Here is an 18,210-nt window from a genome sequence, read left to right on the forward strand (position 1 = left end):
TCGTTAAAAACAACAACAAAAGAAACAGTTGATTCAATTTACATGCAGCTATTAGCATTTTCAAGGTGGAAAGGCTGAATGAATGCTCCCAATGAATGAATGTCCCCAATCCCCAGGATCATGCTGTGATCCTAAAAAATGAATCCGCTCCTGTAATGACAGGAAAGTGCGGATGCTGTCATCGGGATAATGTGCCTGCAAATGAAGTCATCTTACTGGAAATGAGAACTTCATTATTCAAGTGAGCAGAGTCTCCTGTTCCGCTGCTGCCACCTGCTGCTGACAAAAAGCACTTGGAACAAGGAGGCAGTGGACGTGACGCTTTCATGCAAGGTTACATACTCAGATTCATGCTGTAAAGCTGATATTGCATGACTCAGTATTCCAAAAGTGAAAATATGATATGTAATAAGTAAGTAAATAAACCCAACAACATAAAAAGATGTTTGACGTTGCTAGGCAGGTATCAATAGGATCATAGAGGCATAAAACTTTAATGATACATTTAGATTTTATACAACTATTAAATGTGATGTGATGATACAGTTTTATTGTATACTTGTTACTATTTCTATAAAATGTCAAATTATTTCCATACAGATACAAATTTGTAGAAAGTCGCAACCGTTTCTAATGAGGTATATTTAAGACAAAAAAACAACTGTAATATGAGTAATAACTTCTACTAATTTCTTGTAGTTTTTACACAGCAAACAAAATTGTGGTAATGTAAACCAGAGGGTAGATTGTGTGTGTGTGTGTGTGTGTGTGTGTGTGTGTGTATGTGTGTGTGTGTGTGTGTGTGTGTGTGTGTGTGTGTGTGTGTGTGTGTGTGTGTGTGTGTGTGTGTGTGTGTGTGTGTGTTTAGTCAGCAAATGCATGAGCTGTTTTAATTATTTGTCCTCGATTATCAAACATATGACGAAATGGAAAGATAAAATGATATATTCTACATGCAGGATGAACCAAGCAGCACAGAGTTACATGTCCACAAAACCTAGGCAACAATGCATTTATGAAATGCCACTGAGCTTGTTTCTGCCACGCCATTTGACAGATTATCTCAAGATACATGCTTTAAATAGAGGCATACTGTGGAAAGATTTGTACGGCATACTAAGGATACAAGCGGTCCATTCATAGCACACTTTATTTTAAAACAAGCATGATACTTAACCAGAAATATGCATACATAAGTGCCAAAAAAAAAGAAAGAAAAAAAATTCAGTCATATCAGATGTGATGAAAGCTGTTTTACATCTGTATCATTCAGGGGACAAAAAATAGGATGAAACATTGTTGATCTTACAAAAGGCCTTAAAGTATGCAGTTTTTCATTCATTCGTGACCATGCGATCACCAGATGGAGCTCATGTATGAGCAAACGGGCTGCTCTTGTTCTACAACTGTGAGATCTCATGCAGTCTCTGTTGGCTCTCTCACAGCCACTTTCAAGTGAGTTATGATTTATTGAAAAGTAAAAATGTGAATTAAAAATCAGCTATTTAACTCAGCTGATCATAGGCACAATGTAATGATTGTTACTTAGTGATTTGAATTGTATATGTAAATGAGTAAATTGTGATTGTAAGGTTGTAGGGTTGTTTTTTTTTTGCCTTTTAAATCTGATACCTGGTTAATAAATAAAATACCAGATCAGTTATAAACCGTTCACAGGAGCAACTTCTGAGTAGACAAATTGTGAAACATTTTCCTGTTTGGATCATTTCTGTTAGTTACACAGTAAATTCAACCCTTTACCAGAAGACATACTTCATATATCAAATGGATTTTTCACAATCTGGCAAAGTAAAAGTTACTCTTATAACTGATAACGAATTAAAGTTCAGTGATGTATGAACCATTCAAAAAGCCATTTATTACAACCTATAAACCCTTTCTGAAACTTGTCTTGTTAGTAACCAAAAATCTTAAACCAAGACAACCGTACAACACTGATAAACATGTCTCTCCCTATTAAATTAACAAAGGACATTGAAAAATCAGTACACAGATGAACCTCCTTAACATTCCTGTCATTATAACTGTCATACCAACTGTCCACACTTTTGATAGTTGAGCATTTTGGGAAATACACTTCTTTGCTTTCTTACTGAGAGTTAAATGAGAAGATTGATACTACTTTACAGACATGAGAGTCTAAATCTTCCAGAAATGTGTAACTATTCCTTTTAAGGAAAAATACAGACTACAACAGACCTCAAATGTGATTGTCGACATGAATAGATAACACTATCTACACTTGCTGAAAGGTGTGGCATAACGGTGTCCAGTCAGGATTTTTTTAAACCAAGAAGCAATCAGTGTGAAACTTGTTTATCAGATGTATTCCAACAGTTTTCCTTGTTTACCATCTGTAATGATTAATCAGAGCAAACCAGCAAACAATGTCTTACATAACTCCACCTTATCAAAACCATCAGTCTTGCCTTGACTTTGCTCATTTCCTGATCTTCTGATAGTCTCCCATTATAAAAAAAAACCTTCACTCATCAACGGTGGGATATATTGTGTGAAATGCCATGTGGGTTTTAGAAATGCAGCAACAAAATTCAAATAAAAATGAGAAGTCGCATCATGTTTGGACATCTCACACCATGAGTGTCCTGCTGCTCACATATTTGCCGTTTCTTGTCTTCTGCCCGATGCTGGAGACCTTCTTACTGCTCCTCAGCGATCCCCCCTTCAGCCTCAAGCTGCCCAGTGCACTCTCTGACCTTGCCTTTCCTAATGGTTTCTCCTCCCCTTCTGCCTCCTCTGTCTTCAAGTTGTGAAGGTTCTGGCAGTCACAGGAACGCTCCGGGGTAAAGGGCTCCGAGCTACAACAAAACCACTTCGCGGAGCCGTAGAAGAGCTCTGCACAGCTGGAAACCGCTGCCAACACCCCAACGCCGAAGTAGAAGTAGAGGAAGACTGTTTTCTCTGCAGGGCGTGAGACGAAGCAGTCCACTGTGTAGGGGCAAGGAAAGCGGCTACAAGGGAACTGGGGGTTCACAGTGAAACCATACAGAAACCACTGGCCCACCAGAAAGCCGACTTCTGCAATTATTCGAAAAGCCACATTGATCATGTACAGCCTCCTTAAACTAAGGGTCTCTCTGTATTCCTGGCTGCTACTTTGGCTGCTTTTGGGGCGGCTGTCCTTTTTGTTATTGTGGTGCATGGCATACATGAGGAAAAGCATGGAAGGTGTGGCGATGAGGACAATGTGAAAGACCCAAAATCGGTACTGGGATATCGGGAAGGCCATGTCGTAGCACACCTGTTTGCAGCCTGGCTGGAGGGTGTTGCAGGCAAATTCCTCTTGTTCATCGTCAAACAGGTCACTGGCCACGGTACCCAGAATCAGTATCCTAAAAACAAGCATGAGCAGGAGCCAGAAACGACCAAGCATAGGCGAGTGTGCCTGGAGGTTATCAAAGAGTGCTCCGAGGAAGCCCCATTCACCCATGGTTGCACCACCGTCTCAGGAATGTCTTCTTGGAAAGTCTTGAGGGTTTATCCACCTGTTAGTGTCACATGAAATGCGCTCTCTGTTCGAAGAGTGAGACCAAAATGTGTCTTATTGCCACCAGTTCATGACTCATCATGACCAAAACCTGCAGGTCAAAGTTTGCTTCTCAACACTTTATGCACCTTAAGTGACAACATGTTCCAATGTCCTGAAATAAAAAAACAAATCTGATTATTACTTGCAATCACATCAATTAAAGCATGTGACTCAAGGAATAAAACCATAATATACGCCTATATTTAAAACCCCATGGTGTTTATAGTTTTAATGATGTGTAATTTAACAGATAAATGTAAAGAGACCGATAAGAAAACAGCTGATGTTCAGAAACAAATCTTGTTTTAACAACTTGTTTAAACAGGCACAAGAGAAATACTGGTTCTTGTCCACTGATCTGTACATTATTAAAGGGCACAACAGGTATGAATGCAGCTTCGATTAACTACAAGCTGATACTTGTACTGCTGTGATACTAAGGAAACAGGCTGGTAGAGCTGCTTGCTGGTCTCTCCCAGGAAAAGCATACAAGGACAAGCCAATAACACCAAGATGACAAAACAGTTTTAGCCCGAAGGCATTTTATCTACCTTACGCAGAGGCATGCGAAACCTGACCCTCCTTCCGATGAGCGTTAAAAATCCTGTTTCTGCTCTTCTGCTCCTCAGATAAACCAAAGGAAGATTTAAACAAAAAAGTGTGGTCATGATCAAAATGTTCATGACCACACCAGCTAATATTCCTCTCACATGTTCTCCAAATGTGACTGAAGTTTGTCACTGGTTCTAATTGAGAGGGCGGCAACAGTTCAGGAAATTCCTGCCACGTCCTAATCTGTACCCATCAAGAGTCCCAGACAAAACTGATGTTGACTCAAGAGAGGCGAAGTCTTGATGAGCATTTCAAACAGCTTCCTAAATGGCAGGATGTACCACTAAGCTGTACCAGTTTCCCTAGTCACAAGGGAGAACATGCAATGCAACATGGTGGGACTGGGTACTCATTCCTTAGCGGTTTAAAACTCAAAGTTTGCTCTTTTCTGCAAGAAGTGACACTGTTTTGATTGCTTCTTAGTGGCTAGACGACTAAGAACCAGTTTGTCAATGCAGCACTGAAATGCTAGATAAGGAAAAGTCTGTCTTACTACTCACACACTCATGTCTACATACTTCGAACGGACATAAAGTCAATTTCTGAATTAAGAACAGGTGGAAATTAAAATGTTGCTTACCCATCCAACCTCCCCAATGATTTGTTCTCATTACACCGCAGTCTATTTAACACATCAAACTGATGCTCCACCCTTAAACATGCCATTCGAATACTCCCACTGACAACTTGACTTGTTCAGACACAAACAAAATAAACCCATTATTTATTTCAGAAGACGTTAGTCCTAAAGCAAGGCATTCACGCAACTCACGATTCAAAAATCAGTTCCCAATGAACAAGTCAACTTTATTTTTCAGAATATAAAACGAATAGCCACTGAAATATTTACAGGACGAAACACAACACAAACAAGTTTACAAAGGTAGAAAAAACAAGAAACTAAAAAATAAGCATATCTAAGACAAACTGTACTTATAAATGGATTTTTGAAACTTCTGACAGGAAGAGAAACTTTTTTTTTTTACACAGTAAATCAGATTTCTTCAAGTTACAAACTGGAGCATAAAGGTCCAATAGAAACAGTTCAAGTGATAAAAGCAGAGCCATATTAATCACATGGCACAAACTACAAGTTAAGAAGTTATCTCCACAAAATCTCAAAGAAACAAAACACCATGTGGACACTGACTTATGGACAAGATCTCAATCAGAGTCTGAGTCCAGGGTGTAGGTTACAGGTTTCCTGGCACGAGAGGGCTTGTCTCGTTGTGCCACAGGTGCAGGAGCTGTCGATTTCCCTTCCCCATCTGAAATCTTGAAGCTGTCGTCCTCCTCCCACATCTTGGTTTTCTACATAAACAGAGAATTTAATAGATTATGAAACCTCTAATGACTTCCTTTGGAAATGAGAGCACAATGTATGGAAACTGACCTTGCCGCCCACAGATGATTTGGCCTTGAGGCGTGACATGAGGTTGTCTGAGCTGCTGTCGGAGTCATCGCTCACGACCTTCTTCCGTTTGAAAACAGGCTTTGCCTTTGCGGCTGGAGCTTTAACTTCTCCCTCTGAGTCACTGAAGTCAAATGAAGGGTCTTTCTTGGCAGCAGTGTTGGATGAAGGCTGGGGTTTAGAAAGAGCTTCCAGGATGGATGGCTGTTTCACATCTGTAACAAAATTAACGGCTGATGTGAGAAGACTGTTAATCATATAAATTAGAAGGAAAATCCTAGAAGAAAAGTATGTGACAAATGTACAACTATATTAAACAATTTGACTTTTGTGATAGTTAAAAAAAAAAATTAGAACAGAGATTTATCTGAAAAATCTCAACCATGTAAGATCTGTTCTTCTATTTGTGTGACATAAACCACATCAAGCTGTTCCTAACAAGTCTGATCACACTTGAGACAACAGGCTCGTCTGAATACCTGCAGCCTTCTTCTTGGATGCGGCTGGTTTCCTGGCGGCGGCGGGTTTCTTGGGTGCAGCCTCTTTGGTTTTACGTTGAGCTGCAGCCTTTGGTGCGCAAGGTGCTTGATCATCAGACGGAGCTGCAAATATCCATCAAGAACAAATAATTACACCTCAGACCCTTGGCCCGACATTTCTAAAGCGCTTCACACTAGTGTAACATGAAAATACTTACAGCTTGATTTGCTTTCAGCTTGTCTCGAGGTTGTTGATTTGCTCTTTGTCACCTTCTTCCTGCACAAGATAAAAAAAGAGGAAATAGATTTGAGGTAAATTAAATAAAACGGACTGAAAAAGCTTTGCGGTGAGGTCGTTTGAGGTCTTGTACTCACGTCACTGGAGCTTTTGGAGGCGGGGCTGGAGAGTCCACATCACTGTTAGCTGTGGCGGTGGGCTCTGGGACAAAGCTGTCATCATCATCACTGATAACGGCTTTCCGTTTTGGAGCATCCTTCTTCCCCCAGTCATCGAACTCCTCATCTTCACTGTCGGACACACTGTACTTCACCGCAGCTACAGCAAAAGACAACAGAAAGGCTTGGTTTAGTTTACTGCGGGTTGTTTGTTTGAAGCACCAATAATATTTTATTTTTTTGCTTTTATAAAAATTAGAGTGAATTGGTTTTACTAGATTCCTCCAATTAAAGCTGAGTAATCCAACAGTGGTTGCAAAGTGCTGTTTGGGATTAATTGAGACAACAGAGCCAATTATCCTCAGGAAATGAGCTCTATCAGTGTTTTAATTCAAAGATCCAAACATCTCTGGAGAGATTACATCTTGACTCATGTACTTTGTGGGGAAAGTGGTAATGTTATTTCAGTGAATTCACCTTTGGTTTTGCGTTGAACCTTTTCTCTGGGGGCGACAAATTCCTCTGCCTCCATGTCAACGTCGGACAGGACGTCAGACTCATCGTCCGACCACGGGTTCTTCTTGGGCTTCTTGTCAACAGCCTTGAACTGAAGTGTGGTCTGCTTGCCGGTCGTTGACACTATTGAACCGGAAAAAGTGTTAAAGTCATCTTTAATAAAAGTGCAATGAAGCTAAATTACAGCACATCTTGGTACACCATTTAAAAAAGGTGCAATCTGTAATGTTTTACTGTACCTGAACAAAAATGATTGTTAAATATCTTTGGTCACACTTTTATAGCACTTTTTGTTTAGGGTTAGGGCGTAATGTAACACTTTATGAGGTATGAATACGTTAAATTACAAGATAAATTGTGCAGTCAGATCTACAACGTTCTCTAATAGTTGTGATGATAAAAAACTGTACAGGAACAGATCATGCTGAATGTAACATATATTTGTCTGGTCTCTGGCAAAGTCTGTTCTGTGGGCACTTTTGAACTGTTGACTAAACTCAAAATGGTCAATGGAACATTTTCTACAGTGTTCGTTCTCACCTTTACCCTTCCCCTCAGTTTTTACTTTCTTGGTGAGTCGAGCAGCCAAGGCCATCTCCTCTTTTGGCTCTGGAGTCTCTTCTTCTTCTCCAAACTCCATCTTCATGACTATATCTTCCCTCTACAATTACAGAAATGGAATCAAGCAAAATATAACTTGCTGTACACACACAACATTTCAATGACACTGCCATCGCACAATTAAATACTACATTTATCCATCAAGCCCTATAATGAAATGGTATATTGAGCAGCAATCAAAGCTGGCCTCTCCTCCCTGTCTCACCGAGCAAGCGAACGAGACTGAGCTAGAAAATGAATAAAGAGAGCGAGCAGCGCTAGCGAGAACAAAACTGTGAATCAGATAAATAAAACTTTTTTTTTGGATTGCTTCAATGTGGTTATATTCTAAACCACAAACCAACACGCTCACACCTCCTGTGCATTGCCAGACTTTGTGTGAATGCAGAGCTTCATCTTGTCCACTGTGGTCTCTGCTCTCTCTCTCTCTGTGTGTGTGTGTGTGTGTGTAGTTCAGCTAACAGCAAACAGACACACCGACCTACAGGTCTTTATACAGCCATGACACATAGACAGAGCGGAGCAGAGGAGACAGCTGTAATCTAATCACAATGCTAAAAGTCGTGATTTCACACCTCTCGTGCTGTTACTGGCAGGGTGCTACAGCCACTGCTCACAGTTTTCACGCCCAGAAATGTCACGAACTCAGCAAAATAATAAGAAAATACAAGTGGAATGGTCTCTATAGATAAATACACTGCCACTCACTTCTACAGGGTCATAGTTTTGATTGAGAGGGATTACTTTTGTACAAGTCTATACATTGTTGTTGTTTTTTTAAAATCCTGCATAGAATTACATCCAAAACTCTCCTTCAGGCAACAATTACAGTAAAACTAAGATTAACCTGGACCAGTGTGATGTATTCTGAGACGACATACCTTGACTTTCTTGCCGATCTTGCCATCTCCTTTCTTGTCAGCGTTCTTGCTAACGCCAGCCTTCTTGTTAGCGTCAGCTTTCATGGTGCTGGTGATGCGTGGGACAACACGTCGACCCTGTGGCGTGGGCATAGTCTCTTGCTTCACCTTCACCACTTTGCCTTTTTTGGTCCCCTTAACTTGGGGCACAGAATCAGTCTCCTTTTCTTTTGCCTCAATACGCTGAACAAAAAGGGAACAATTCAAGAGGGAAATTTTACAGTGACAACTCTGACTGTAACTAGGGATTCTACACCCTTTAACTGAATTCATTAATTTTCCCCAAACTTATATTTCTTGACAAATATAGCAATATTCAGGGTTCAATATGTCTGCATTATCATGTGGGATTGCTAATATGATTCAATTAAGCCAGTTAGTTTTTCTGAAACTGCGGTGGAGATATCTGACAAAACGTGACTGACAAGATGCATGAGTAGTGTACGAGTCAGTATGATGTGTTGAATAAAAGCCATTACCTCAAGCTCCTCGGAGAAAGCAGCAAGGTCTTCCCTCCACAGGTCAGATGGAATCTTCTTCTTCAGGGTGTTCAGCTCTGTCAGCTACAGAACAGTGGTTGGATAAAAATATATAAATTGTCAGCATAACCAAGAAATAGATCCATTTAAGTGTTTCAATGTCACGTTGTTTAATACCTTCTACAAGATTTCAGAATAGCTCAAAATCATACCTTTGCATCCCTCTGTTTGCACAGCTCCTCTTTCTTTTCCTTAGTCAAGAACCACATGGGCATGCTCAGCAGGTAATTATAGTCTGGTCCACTGTTGTCCTCTTCTGCTTCTTCCACCTCTCCATCCTCTGTCTCCACCTCATTCTAAAGAGTAAATATACTGTTATATGTAATGTCATTTTGCTCAGCTTGCTGGATTCCTAATTCATGTAGTTGGAAGCCATTTTCACCACCACCTACCTTCTCTTGAGCCTGTTTCCAAACCTTGACTGGGTCAGAGTCATAGCCCATCTCCTGCAGCATGCGGATCAGTTCCTTCTTTGGCTTGTTCTCTGTAAATAGAAGGATAATCTTGATCAAAGAAATTTAAAAACTGTGGACTCAATGTTACAATCTACATAATTCAATTTCAGAAGATGTGTCTTTTAAACTGAAGCCATAACAAGCTACTGACCAATGACCAAGGTGCCCTCGATTTTCTCCAGGATGAAGCGAGCCTGGTTGGAGAGCTTAGCGCTCTCTGCCCCCAGCATTCCAACCAACCAGTCTTTTCTCAGCACATAATATTTCATTCTCAACTCGAAGAAGTCCTTGAGAATATCCTGCACGGACTCATACTTCTTGAGGCTGCCCACATGGTCAAACAGGACCTAAAAGGAAAAACAAACACTGAGGTTGGCGACAGGCTAAGCTATGGTAAGACATCCTTGCCATTTCATGGTGAGGTGTAAAAAAAGTCTTGATTCATCCTCAGTCACAAGGACATATTAGATATGTGCATTTTTTCATTTACCATAGAGTTACAGGTGAGAGAGTTCTGCAGCTTGAAGACTTTATGGAGACCAGCAGCCTCTGCCTCCCTCAGCTTCTCTGGAGCCATCTTGACCACAAAGCGCACAGTGCTGTCGGTGTGGTACTCCTTGTAGTCCGTGATCAGAGGAGGAACCTTCTCTGTGCCATTCAACATAGGCTCCAAAACATTCTCCTTGTAGGTCTAGACCACAGACAGGAGGGTGAAATAACGTAGAGGTCATTAAAATGAATAAGCCTCAGTTAAATTTGAGTCTATGTTATGAACATCATTAATGAACTTGATAGAACATCATGAATACATCCACAACAGAAAGGACAAGACTTTAGTGACTAACCTGTGTCCAGGTTCTTACAGGCAATTCAGAGATCTCAATTGTGGTGTCATCAATAATGGCCACTTCTCCACTGTTTACGTACTGGTTGTCCAACAACTGCTCAATTGTGCCTCTGAAACCTTTGTAGTTTGGAAGCTATGGGGAAAGGCAACACACAAACAAAATGCTTTTTAATCAAATCTGCAACTTTAGTTCACTACAACACAAAGCAACCAATCATTTCCTGGCCTCACCATGGGCAGAGCCTCATCTCCGTTCAGCATACGGTGGATGTTGCTGACGATCTCTCGTATGTCAAAGTTGGGGATCTTGCTGGCCCAACCTGTGCCGATACCCTCGCTGCCGTTCACCAGCACAGTGGGGATGATGGGCATGTACCACTCTGGCTCCACACGCTGGTTGTCATCATAGTTGTACTTAAGCAGGTTGTCATCAATAGATGGGAAAACAAGGCGGGCCAGAGGGCTGAATGGACAGACATTTGGGAGAATATTTTTAGATTTTGCTCAATATGCCTATGCAGATGTTTATGCCTTTGCTGTGTTTGTATCAAATTTGTATAATGTTTTAAAACCAACTTTTGTTGCAGGTCAATGTCACAATAATAAGATCTTTAGTACATTAAACCACCAAATCAAATTGTAGTATAGTAAATGTAGTAAAATATTTGTAATTTATAAACATCAAATTGGATTTTTTTACATGTCAAGACAAAGACTTATTTTTGCCATCAATTCTGTGACATTAATTCCACCACACTTTCTCAAACTTAAATATATGTGCCAGAAGCCAGTAGGTTGACATCATTTGTAGTTTGTTAAAAGGATGCTGACCTGAGCATAGTGAAAATGTATCGAGGGCTGGCGTAGTCCTTGCCTCCATGCAACCTGGTTCCAAACTGACCCTGAGGCTGCAACAGGTTCATGTTGTTGCTTCCCACAAAGTTCTGGGCTAAACCAATAATGGTCATCATCAGAGAATTCTGGGAAAAAATGAAGGTGATTAAATCAACAGTACCGCAAAAAATAAAATAAAATAAATCTATTTTATTTTAGAACATTATTCACCGGATCAATTTAACAGGAAGTTGCAAGGAGTGGCTATTTAGTATACATTTAACATTAAAGTAATTACATTTATTTAACCAGATCTTGCAAAAGATATTTCAAATCAATGTAAATGTTATAGGCAAACATAACAATGTACAACAGAAAATACAATCCAAGCTAAAATAGCACATATTAGTGCTACAATGGCCAATAGTCCAACATCGAACCAACAGGCTACTTTAGACTATGAAAAGATAAAACAAATATGTATACCGCCCCCCAAAAACAAAACAAAAAGCGGTTTAAACCCATTAAGAACCTGGCTGATTCAAGTATAGTTATCTCACCTCTCCATGGTGGTAGGCTGACATCTCAGCCACCGAGCCAGCCAATTGGGCCACCTTCACTTCACGCTTGTCATTTCTCTTGAAGCAACAGAACACCACCTTCCTTTGGCCTGGCTTCAGACCTGACATGCACAGTCAAATGCATACACACATAGACACAAACATTAGAGCAGTTTCTAATCCCAGCATACAGTGTTTCTTATGGCGCTTTTCCACTACACAATTCCAGCACGACTCGCCTCGACTCGGTACGGTTCCAGGACAGACCTTTTCCATTACAAAAAAGTACCTACTCAACGTGGGCGGGGTCGTCATAGCACGGCTCCGCGAAACTGCCGTGACTTCGTAACACATAAACAATGGAGGACATTGAGGCAGTGGTGTACTTGCTGCTGTATGAGGCTTTTTGTCACACACAAAGCAAGACAATTGAGCCGTATGGCTGTAACTATGGTTGTAACGCTGCTGCCGGTATTTAAAAATGCAGCGACAACTACCAATCAGCGGCCAGCAGTGTGTCGACGTCACATTTTAGTACCAGCTTGGCTCGCTTGGAACCTCACCAGAGCAGGTACTAAAAAAGGACCAGGTACCAGGTACTTTCCCTACTGGAAACGCAAAAAGAACCGAGGCGAGTCGTGCTGGAACGGTGTAGTGGAAAAGCGCCATTAGAGTTAGAAATGTGTTCTTGGTGATAACAGTTGTTTCACGCACCATCCACCAGGCAGGGAATTGACCTCTCATTGTCAGAGTTGGAGAAAAGCACCAGCTCCTTGTTAACAAAGTCATTGTAGGAAAGGGATTTGAGGGCCTGACCATACAGGTAATCCTGTGAAGGGACAGCAAAAGGTTCAATTTAACAGTAATAAAGCACATGTTGTTCACCAATAGTTGGAACATCATAGCAACAAATAACTAACCTCTGGCAGGTTGTGCTCCTTGCGCTGGCGCCTGTCAATCATGAACTTGGTGAGCCACTCTTTCCGCTCATCCACTTTCTTCCTACTAAAGGCCTAACCAATCGACAAAGAAGCAACATTTAGATATGGACACACAAACTACTAAATATATCCTGGCCAGAATGTTTGATATGACTTATAATAAATCATGTTGTTACTTTCTAAATGTGATGTGATCACCACCAGGTTTAAATCACACTGTCTGAGGAATGAACTGAATAAATGTGTGATATCTTACAAGGGTGATAGCCTCATCGTCTTCAGGTCCGCAGTACTTGAATGGAATACGGTGCCTCTGCATATCAGCAAAATACTCCTTCGCTTCCTGGGACGTACTGGTACCCAAACCTAGTTAGAAGAATGTCATTAATTATAGAACTTACAATGATGTTTTAAACCAGAACCATGACATTGGCCAGGTATGAAGGGCTGCTTACTTGTCTGTTATACTACCACACAGGGGTTTGTAACAAACCTTTGTAGTATTTGATTTTCCAAGATTTGGTGTTAGGCTGGCTGGCTTTCCATTCATTGAACTCTGGGATACTGTAGAAAGACATCTGAGTTTTCTTTTGCGATACCTAAAGAGAGATATATGTAGAGTCATGTCTTACCTACCATTAAAGTGAAATCACGTAAAGGTTTTAGTGTGGCTCTTATACAAAAGGTCGGATTGTTCTAAAAAAAAAAAAAAAAAAAAAAAAAAAAAAAAAAACACATAACAGCAGCTTTCCCATAAATAATTCAGTTCTGTGGTTTCCATGATTTTGACAGCAGATGGCAGTGTTGTAGCAAATTCAGGGACTCAGCATGTTTCAACTGCCATCAGTGCTGAAAATCAACATTGCTTTACATTGAATAGAATATATCTCCATATCTTTTAGCTACTTTCATTAATTTGGCAGGTAACTAAATAAATTGGATCTGAACAAACCAAAAAAAAGGGAAAGTCTGGACAAAATATCCTTTGGTTTTATTGAGACATTTGGTACGAACACATACCTTGATGATGGGGGTGATGAACTCTTCCAGGAAGTTGTGGCGCAGCAAGGATGGCCAGTTATGGTGGATGAAGTTGATCAGCAAGCCCTTAATGTGGGAGCCATCTTGATCCTATCATAAACACAGTGATACATAGAGGCTATTCATATTAATGTAACGAAATCAGTAAAGATTAATAGCACTTGCATTTTAACATGAGACACTGCACCTATAATGAAGTGGGTGTTGACTTCAAAACTATATAAAAATGCAGACAGGCTTAATAAAAAGCAGTTTTTAACAGGTGGTTTGTGACAGCACTAAAAAGAAACTAAATTAAATGATGAAGAAAAGTTGGATACAATAAAAAGCCAAGCAAAACAGCATATCACACCTGATCTGTCATGATCATGAGCTTGCCATAACGCAGTGTCTTGAGGGACTCTGGATCACTGTAGTTCTTCTTATACTGCAGGCCAAGGATTTTAATGATGTTGTTGATCTCAGCGTTCTCCATAATCTGTGAAGGAAGACCACACCATTTCAACTGTCAACTGCTTTCTTAAGTATATTACAAGCAGATTATTTACAAGACAGAAAACATCTATTTCTGCCTAACTTCAAAACATTTATTAACAATTACAGTAAAATTAGCTTTTCTCTGATTATATCTTTTCTTGTTATATTGTCGCTTAATGACAGGCTAAACATGGCAGCTGCCATCGAAAAACTCTGCTAACCTGTTTGTGTGTGGCCTCCCGCACATTCAGCATTTTTCCTTTCAGGGGAAAGACGCCATAGCGGTCCCTGCCGATGACACCCAGCCCAGACACAGCCAGTGTTTTGGCTGAGTCTCCTTCAGTAAGGATTAGTGTGCAGCCTATGGAGTTCTTGCCACCTGCCAGAGATAATGGTTATCACAGGACGATGGTCACAAACATGTCTGCTGATAAAGCCAGACTCTATTAAAGTTACTATTATACATTACCTGCATCATTGGCATCATCCAGTTTAGGCACGCCTTTGATTTTTGTGTGTTTGACAGCTGAGCATTTCTTGTTGAGCTGGGTTTGAGCCTTGAACTTCACCCAGTTCATGATACTTTCCACAATTCCACAGGAGTTGGCCTGTGGAGAACAGAAAATGATAAGAAGTTAGCAAAGTGATTACAAATGTGAGGGGAAGACTGCAATACTAGTCTTTTATTAGCACCTGTTTGATGAACTTTTCACTGAGAGGACAAGTGGACCCAAAGCTCTTCTGTTGCAGAGTCATGTTCTCTTTGGTCTGTGAGTCAAAGGTGGGGTTCTCAACCAGGCAGTTGACAAACAGCCACATGTGGCTCTTCACCTTGATGGAGAGGAAGTAGAGCATACAGAGTTATGTGATCTGATTACAAAGAAACAGTTTGGGATACTTTTCATTCTGCTGTTCAGTATTGCTCCAGCAACTATAGCAGCAATGTAATCACACAATTTCAGCTTCATAAAAACAACCCAAGATTTGAGTTTAGAACATAAAATGTACCTGGAAAGGCTTGACCGTCACCCCAGCTTTGTTCTTCCTTTTCACCACATCAATGAGCTTCGCAACCACCTGGTCGGCCACATAGTCAACGTGCCTCCCGCCCTGGGGTCCAGAGGACAAATATAAGCACCCATTTACAGAATAAATATCATAAGTCTTAATCACAGTGACACCAAGTGGCTGGGAGAGCAGCCAAACTTGTACTTAGCTGCCAAAGAAAGCTGGTCAACTAGTTTAGTCAGCCTCAAAATGCTTTATAGCTGCTCTAAGATGTAAATTTAAAAAGGGCTGACAAAAATCTGATCAAATTTAAGTTGGCACTCCATTCCACTACATACTGGTAGACTAATCAAAACATTGTTTTTATTGGTTTGGCATGGAGGGTGAAGCCTACACCCACCGTTACATATATAGGATAAATAGATTAAAGAGGCTCTAATACACTATGACATTACCTTGGTTGTAGCAATACTGTTGACAAAGCTGACTTGCTGGAAACCTTTCTCGCTCATGGTGAGACAGACCTCCCAGCGTTCATTGACAATCTCGTGAATAATGTTGAGTGGTCCACCCAGCTCATCCACCTTGTCCTTCACATACATGTCCACATAATTACGGAAATCTGTGATCTGGAGAACAAGACATTACCTTAGACTTAACAGTACATTCTATTCATTGATCAGTAAAATCTAAAAAAAATGAAAAGAATGGTACAATAGGAGTAATGTAGTTATTCCTGTTTGTTCTATTTAAGACAGTAATTGATACATCGAGACTGAAGATGGGGAAAAAAGCTTCGAAGATGATATGCAGTCAAACTGCTACTGAACTTTTCCCCCCCCAGGTTCCCAATTAATAATAATGGTTGAATTTACAACCAAATTTGTGTAACCTGCCTGCAGTTGTATTGACAAAGTTTGTTTTAATTTTTAACATGCTAACTTACTGGCAGCTTTGCACCGTTGAAGAACACACAAACACCCTTGCTGGCGCCAGCGATGTCATATGCCCTCCTAGTCATCAGAGCCACTATATCTTTGTCCAGGGTGGTCATTTTAAACTTGAGCAGATCTGGGCGGAAGGTGATGCAAGTGAATTCCGTTTTGTCAAATGGTTTGATCTGTGCATCTCCAGTCCTGCCCATGTTGTCATACCAAGTCTGTGAAAAACATGGACAATAATAAATGCACTTTTCCCTTACAAGTGTGATTAGAAAGGATCAAACGTTGCTCAGTCTACCTGCTTGAATGACTTCTTTGACTCTTTGCAGCCAGTCTCAACAGTGAACTTTGTGCTAAAGATGTTGCAAAGCTTAGCACCATATCCATTACGTCCACCTAAAGAACAATTATTGGTTTAGTGTGGGTTATAATGCTGTGCTAGCGAAACACGTGGCTGTAGCTGTTTCCACACACCCACACTTTTCCCAATTACATTTCCTGTTACATAAATCAGTCTACTGTATGTGCAATGCACTGTCCTTATAATAGAAAAACAAATGAGCCTTCAGAATCACACAATTAGGCTTACCGGTGACTTTCTTCTCGCCATCGTCATAGTTACTGGAGGTGAGGAGCTGTCCAAAGATGAGAGCAGGCACAAAGACTTTCTCAACCTTGTGCTCCACCACAGGAATACCCTTGCCATTATTCCATACACTAATGGTGTTGTTTTCACTGAAATGAAAAACATGTACACTTCATGCGTCACTTTGATACCACTGAGGGCAGTAAAACTGAATATATGTAAGGACTATTCAGCAATCTAAAAGCAATGGAACACTGTGATAGCACCATAAGATATTTTGTGATCTTAAATTGGCTGTGCAATGATGCCATACTCACACATCAATGTTGATTTTGATGCAGGACATGCTCATGTCCCTCTGCTTATTGTCAGCTGCATTTACTGGGGGGACAAAGAAAAAGAAATTGCTTCAGTATCATAGGCCGTCTGTGAGATGTCAAACATTTAGTCTTTTGACATGATACAAATTGTGAGATAGTAAAAGCTTTTTACTTACCAAGGATCTCATCAAAAATCTTGTAAAGCCCAGGCACAAATGTCACATCACGGCAGTTCAATCCAACATCCTGATCATACACCCACATTTGCTACAGAAAGAAGCAAAATAGTGACTATAAAGTTTGAGCATAAACTTCTGTAATATTTAATCTGTTGTGAGAGTAAGTATCTATTAACAGGTCATCAGCTCAGGACATGAATAAAGGTTTGTAAAAACACAAAGATCTGTGTGACTTCCTACCTGTGTGACAGGCTCTACAGAGCCAATGTAGGAGTCTGGCCGGAGCAAAATGTGCTCCAATTGAGACTTCTTCTGATAGATCCGCTCCACTGACATCCGCTTTGGATCTTTCTTTGTCTTTGCCACAGGCTTGTTTTCAAAGAAGTTGTCCTGTGAAAGAGACAAGGTTATCTTTTATATGAAACTTCTTTCATTGCAGTCAATACAGGAACAATGGCCCTGCTTCAGTTGCAGGCAACCTCCACATTTGCAATGCCACTAGATGAAAACATCTTCACACTTTATTCACAAGTAATTACTTTTCAGACAATCAGAGGTCCGTCCATGCAAGCAGACCACAGACTACAAAACACTTGCTTAAAGTTGCAGGACCCGCAGTTTGTTTATTGCTGAGACACTTTAAAAGGAGCAGATGCTTGATGATAACTAAAGAGTCAGGACCAAGGTTTGCTGGTTACAGACACTTTTATTTACTCAGTACATACCAAATGTAAAACGAGCCACATTTAACTCCCCAACGTGAGGTCACATGTTCACCATTTTAGAATTTTCGACAATTATGACCAAATAATCCCCCAGATAATAATTATGACCAAAGTAGTGCAAATGAATGATGTTAAAGTCACGTTATTAATGTTAAATAACACCAGATCCCCCAGACAAACTGCATGAGCGGAAACAGGGGTTGACCTCATATCTTAACCGTTAGACGCAGA

At 40.5% G+C, this 18,210-nt stretch overlaps 2 protein-coding genes across 2 annotated transcripts; both read right to left on the minus strand.

Moving 5' to 3' along the window:
* Positions 1 to 2,611: 2,611 nt before the first annotated feature.
* On the minus strand, positions 2,612 to 3,472 carry LOC134003701 (gap junction delta-3 protein-like). Its single transcript, XM_062442968.1, has one exon. It carries the CDS (start codon positions 3,470 to 3,472, stop codon positions 2,612 to 2,614), a length of 861 nt encoding a protein of 286 aa, XP_062298952.1.
* A 1,519-nt stretch (positions 3,473 to 4,991) lies between these two features.
* top2a (DNA topoisomerase II alpha) lies at positions 4,992 to 17,640 on the minus strand. The gene is made up of 34 exons (XM_062442191.1): positions 17,495 to 17,640; positions 17,252 to 17,342; positions 17,073 to 17,136; positions 16,759 to 16,904; positions 16,468 to 16,565; positions 16,175 to 16,387; positions 15,684 to 15,857; positions 15,229 to 15,330; positions 14,914 to 15,051; positions 14,690 to 14,828; positions 14,442 to 14,599; positions 14,096 to 14,221; positions 13,723 to 13,833; positions 13,196 to 13,301; positions 12,959 to 13,068; positions 12,682 to 12,774; positions 12,476 to 12,590; positions 11,762 to 11,883; positions 11,199 to 11,347; positions 10,599 to 10,830; positions 10,366 to 10,500; positions 10,011 to 10,211; positions 9,672 to 9,867; positions 9,458 to 9,549; positions 9,218 to 9,361; positions 9,006 to 9,089; positions 8,488 to 8,709; positions 7,526 to 7,646; positions 6,947 to 7,108; positions 6,449 to 6,629; positions 6,292 to 6,350; positions 6,074 to 6,196; positions 5,577 to 5,809; positions 4,992 to 5,494 (listed from the first exon to the last, which is right to left on the minus strand). Exons 1-34 carry the CDS (start codon positions 17,588 to 17,590, stop codon positions 5,348 to 5,350), a joined length of 4,683 nt encoding a protein of 1,560 aa, XP_062298175.1. The 5' UTR covers positions 17,591 to 17,640; the 3' UTR covers positions 4,992 to 5,347.
* Between the last annotated feature and the right edge of the window lie 570 nt (positions 17,641 to 18,210).

This window comes from Scomber scombrus, chromosome 21 (assembly GCF_963691925.1).
Source record: "Scomber scombrus chromosome 21, fScoSco1.1, whole genome shotgun sequence".
Lineage (NCBI taxonomy): Eukaryota > Metazoa > Chordata > Actinopteri > Scombriformes > Scombridae > Scomber > Scomber scombrus.

Excerpts from the sequence above, each read along its gene's own strand:
- LOC134003701 (XM_062442968.1), bottom strand. The coding sequence starts at position 3,472 with ATGGGTGAATGGGGCTTCCTCGGAGCACTCTTTGATAACCTCCAGGCA.
- top2a (XM_062442191.1), bottom strand. The coding sequence starts at position 17,590 with ATGTCAGTGGAGCGGATCTATCAGAAGAAGTCTCAATTGGAGCACATT. Across the intron at positions 16,566-16,758 it reads TGGCGAGAAGAAAGTCACCG|GTGGACGTAATGGATATGGT; the intron begins GTAAGCCTAATT and ends ATTGTTCTTTAG. Across the intron at positions 9,362-9,457 it reads GGAAACAGGCTCAAGAGAAG|AATGAGGTGGAGACAGAGGA; the intron begins GTAGGTGGTGGT and ends TTTACTCTTTAG.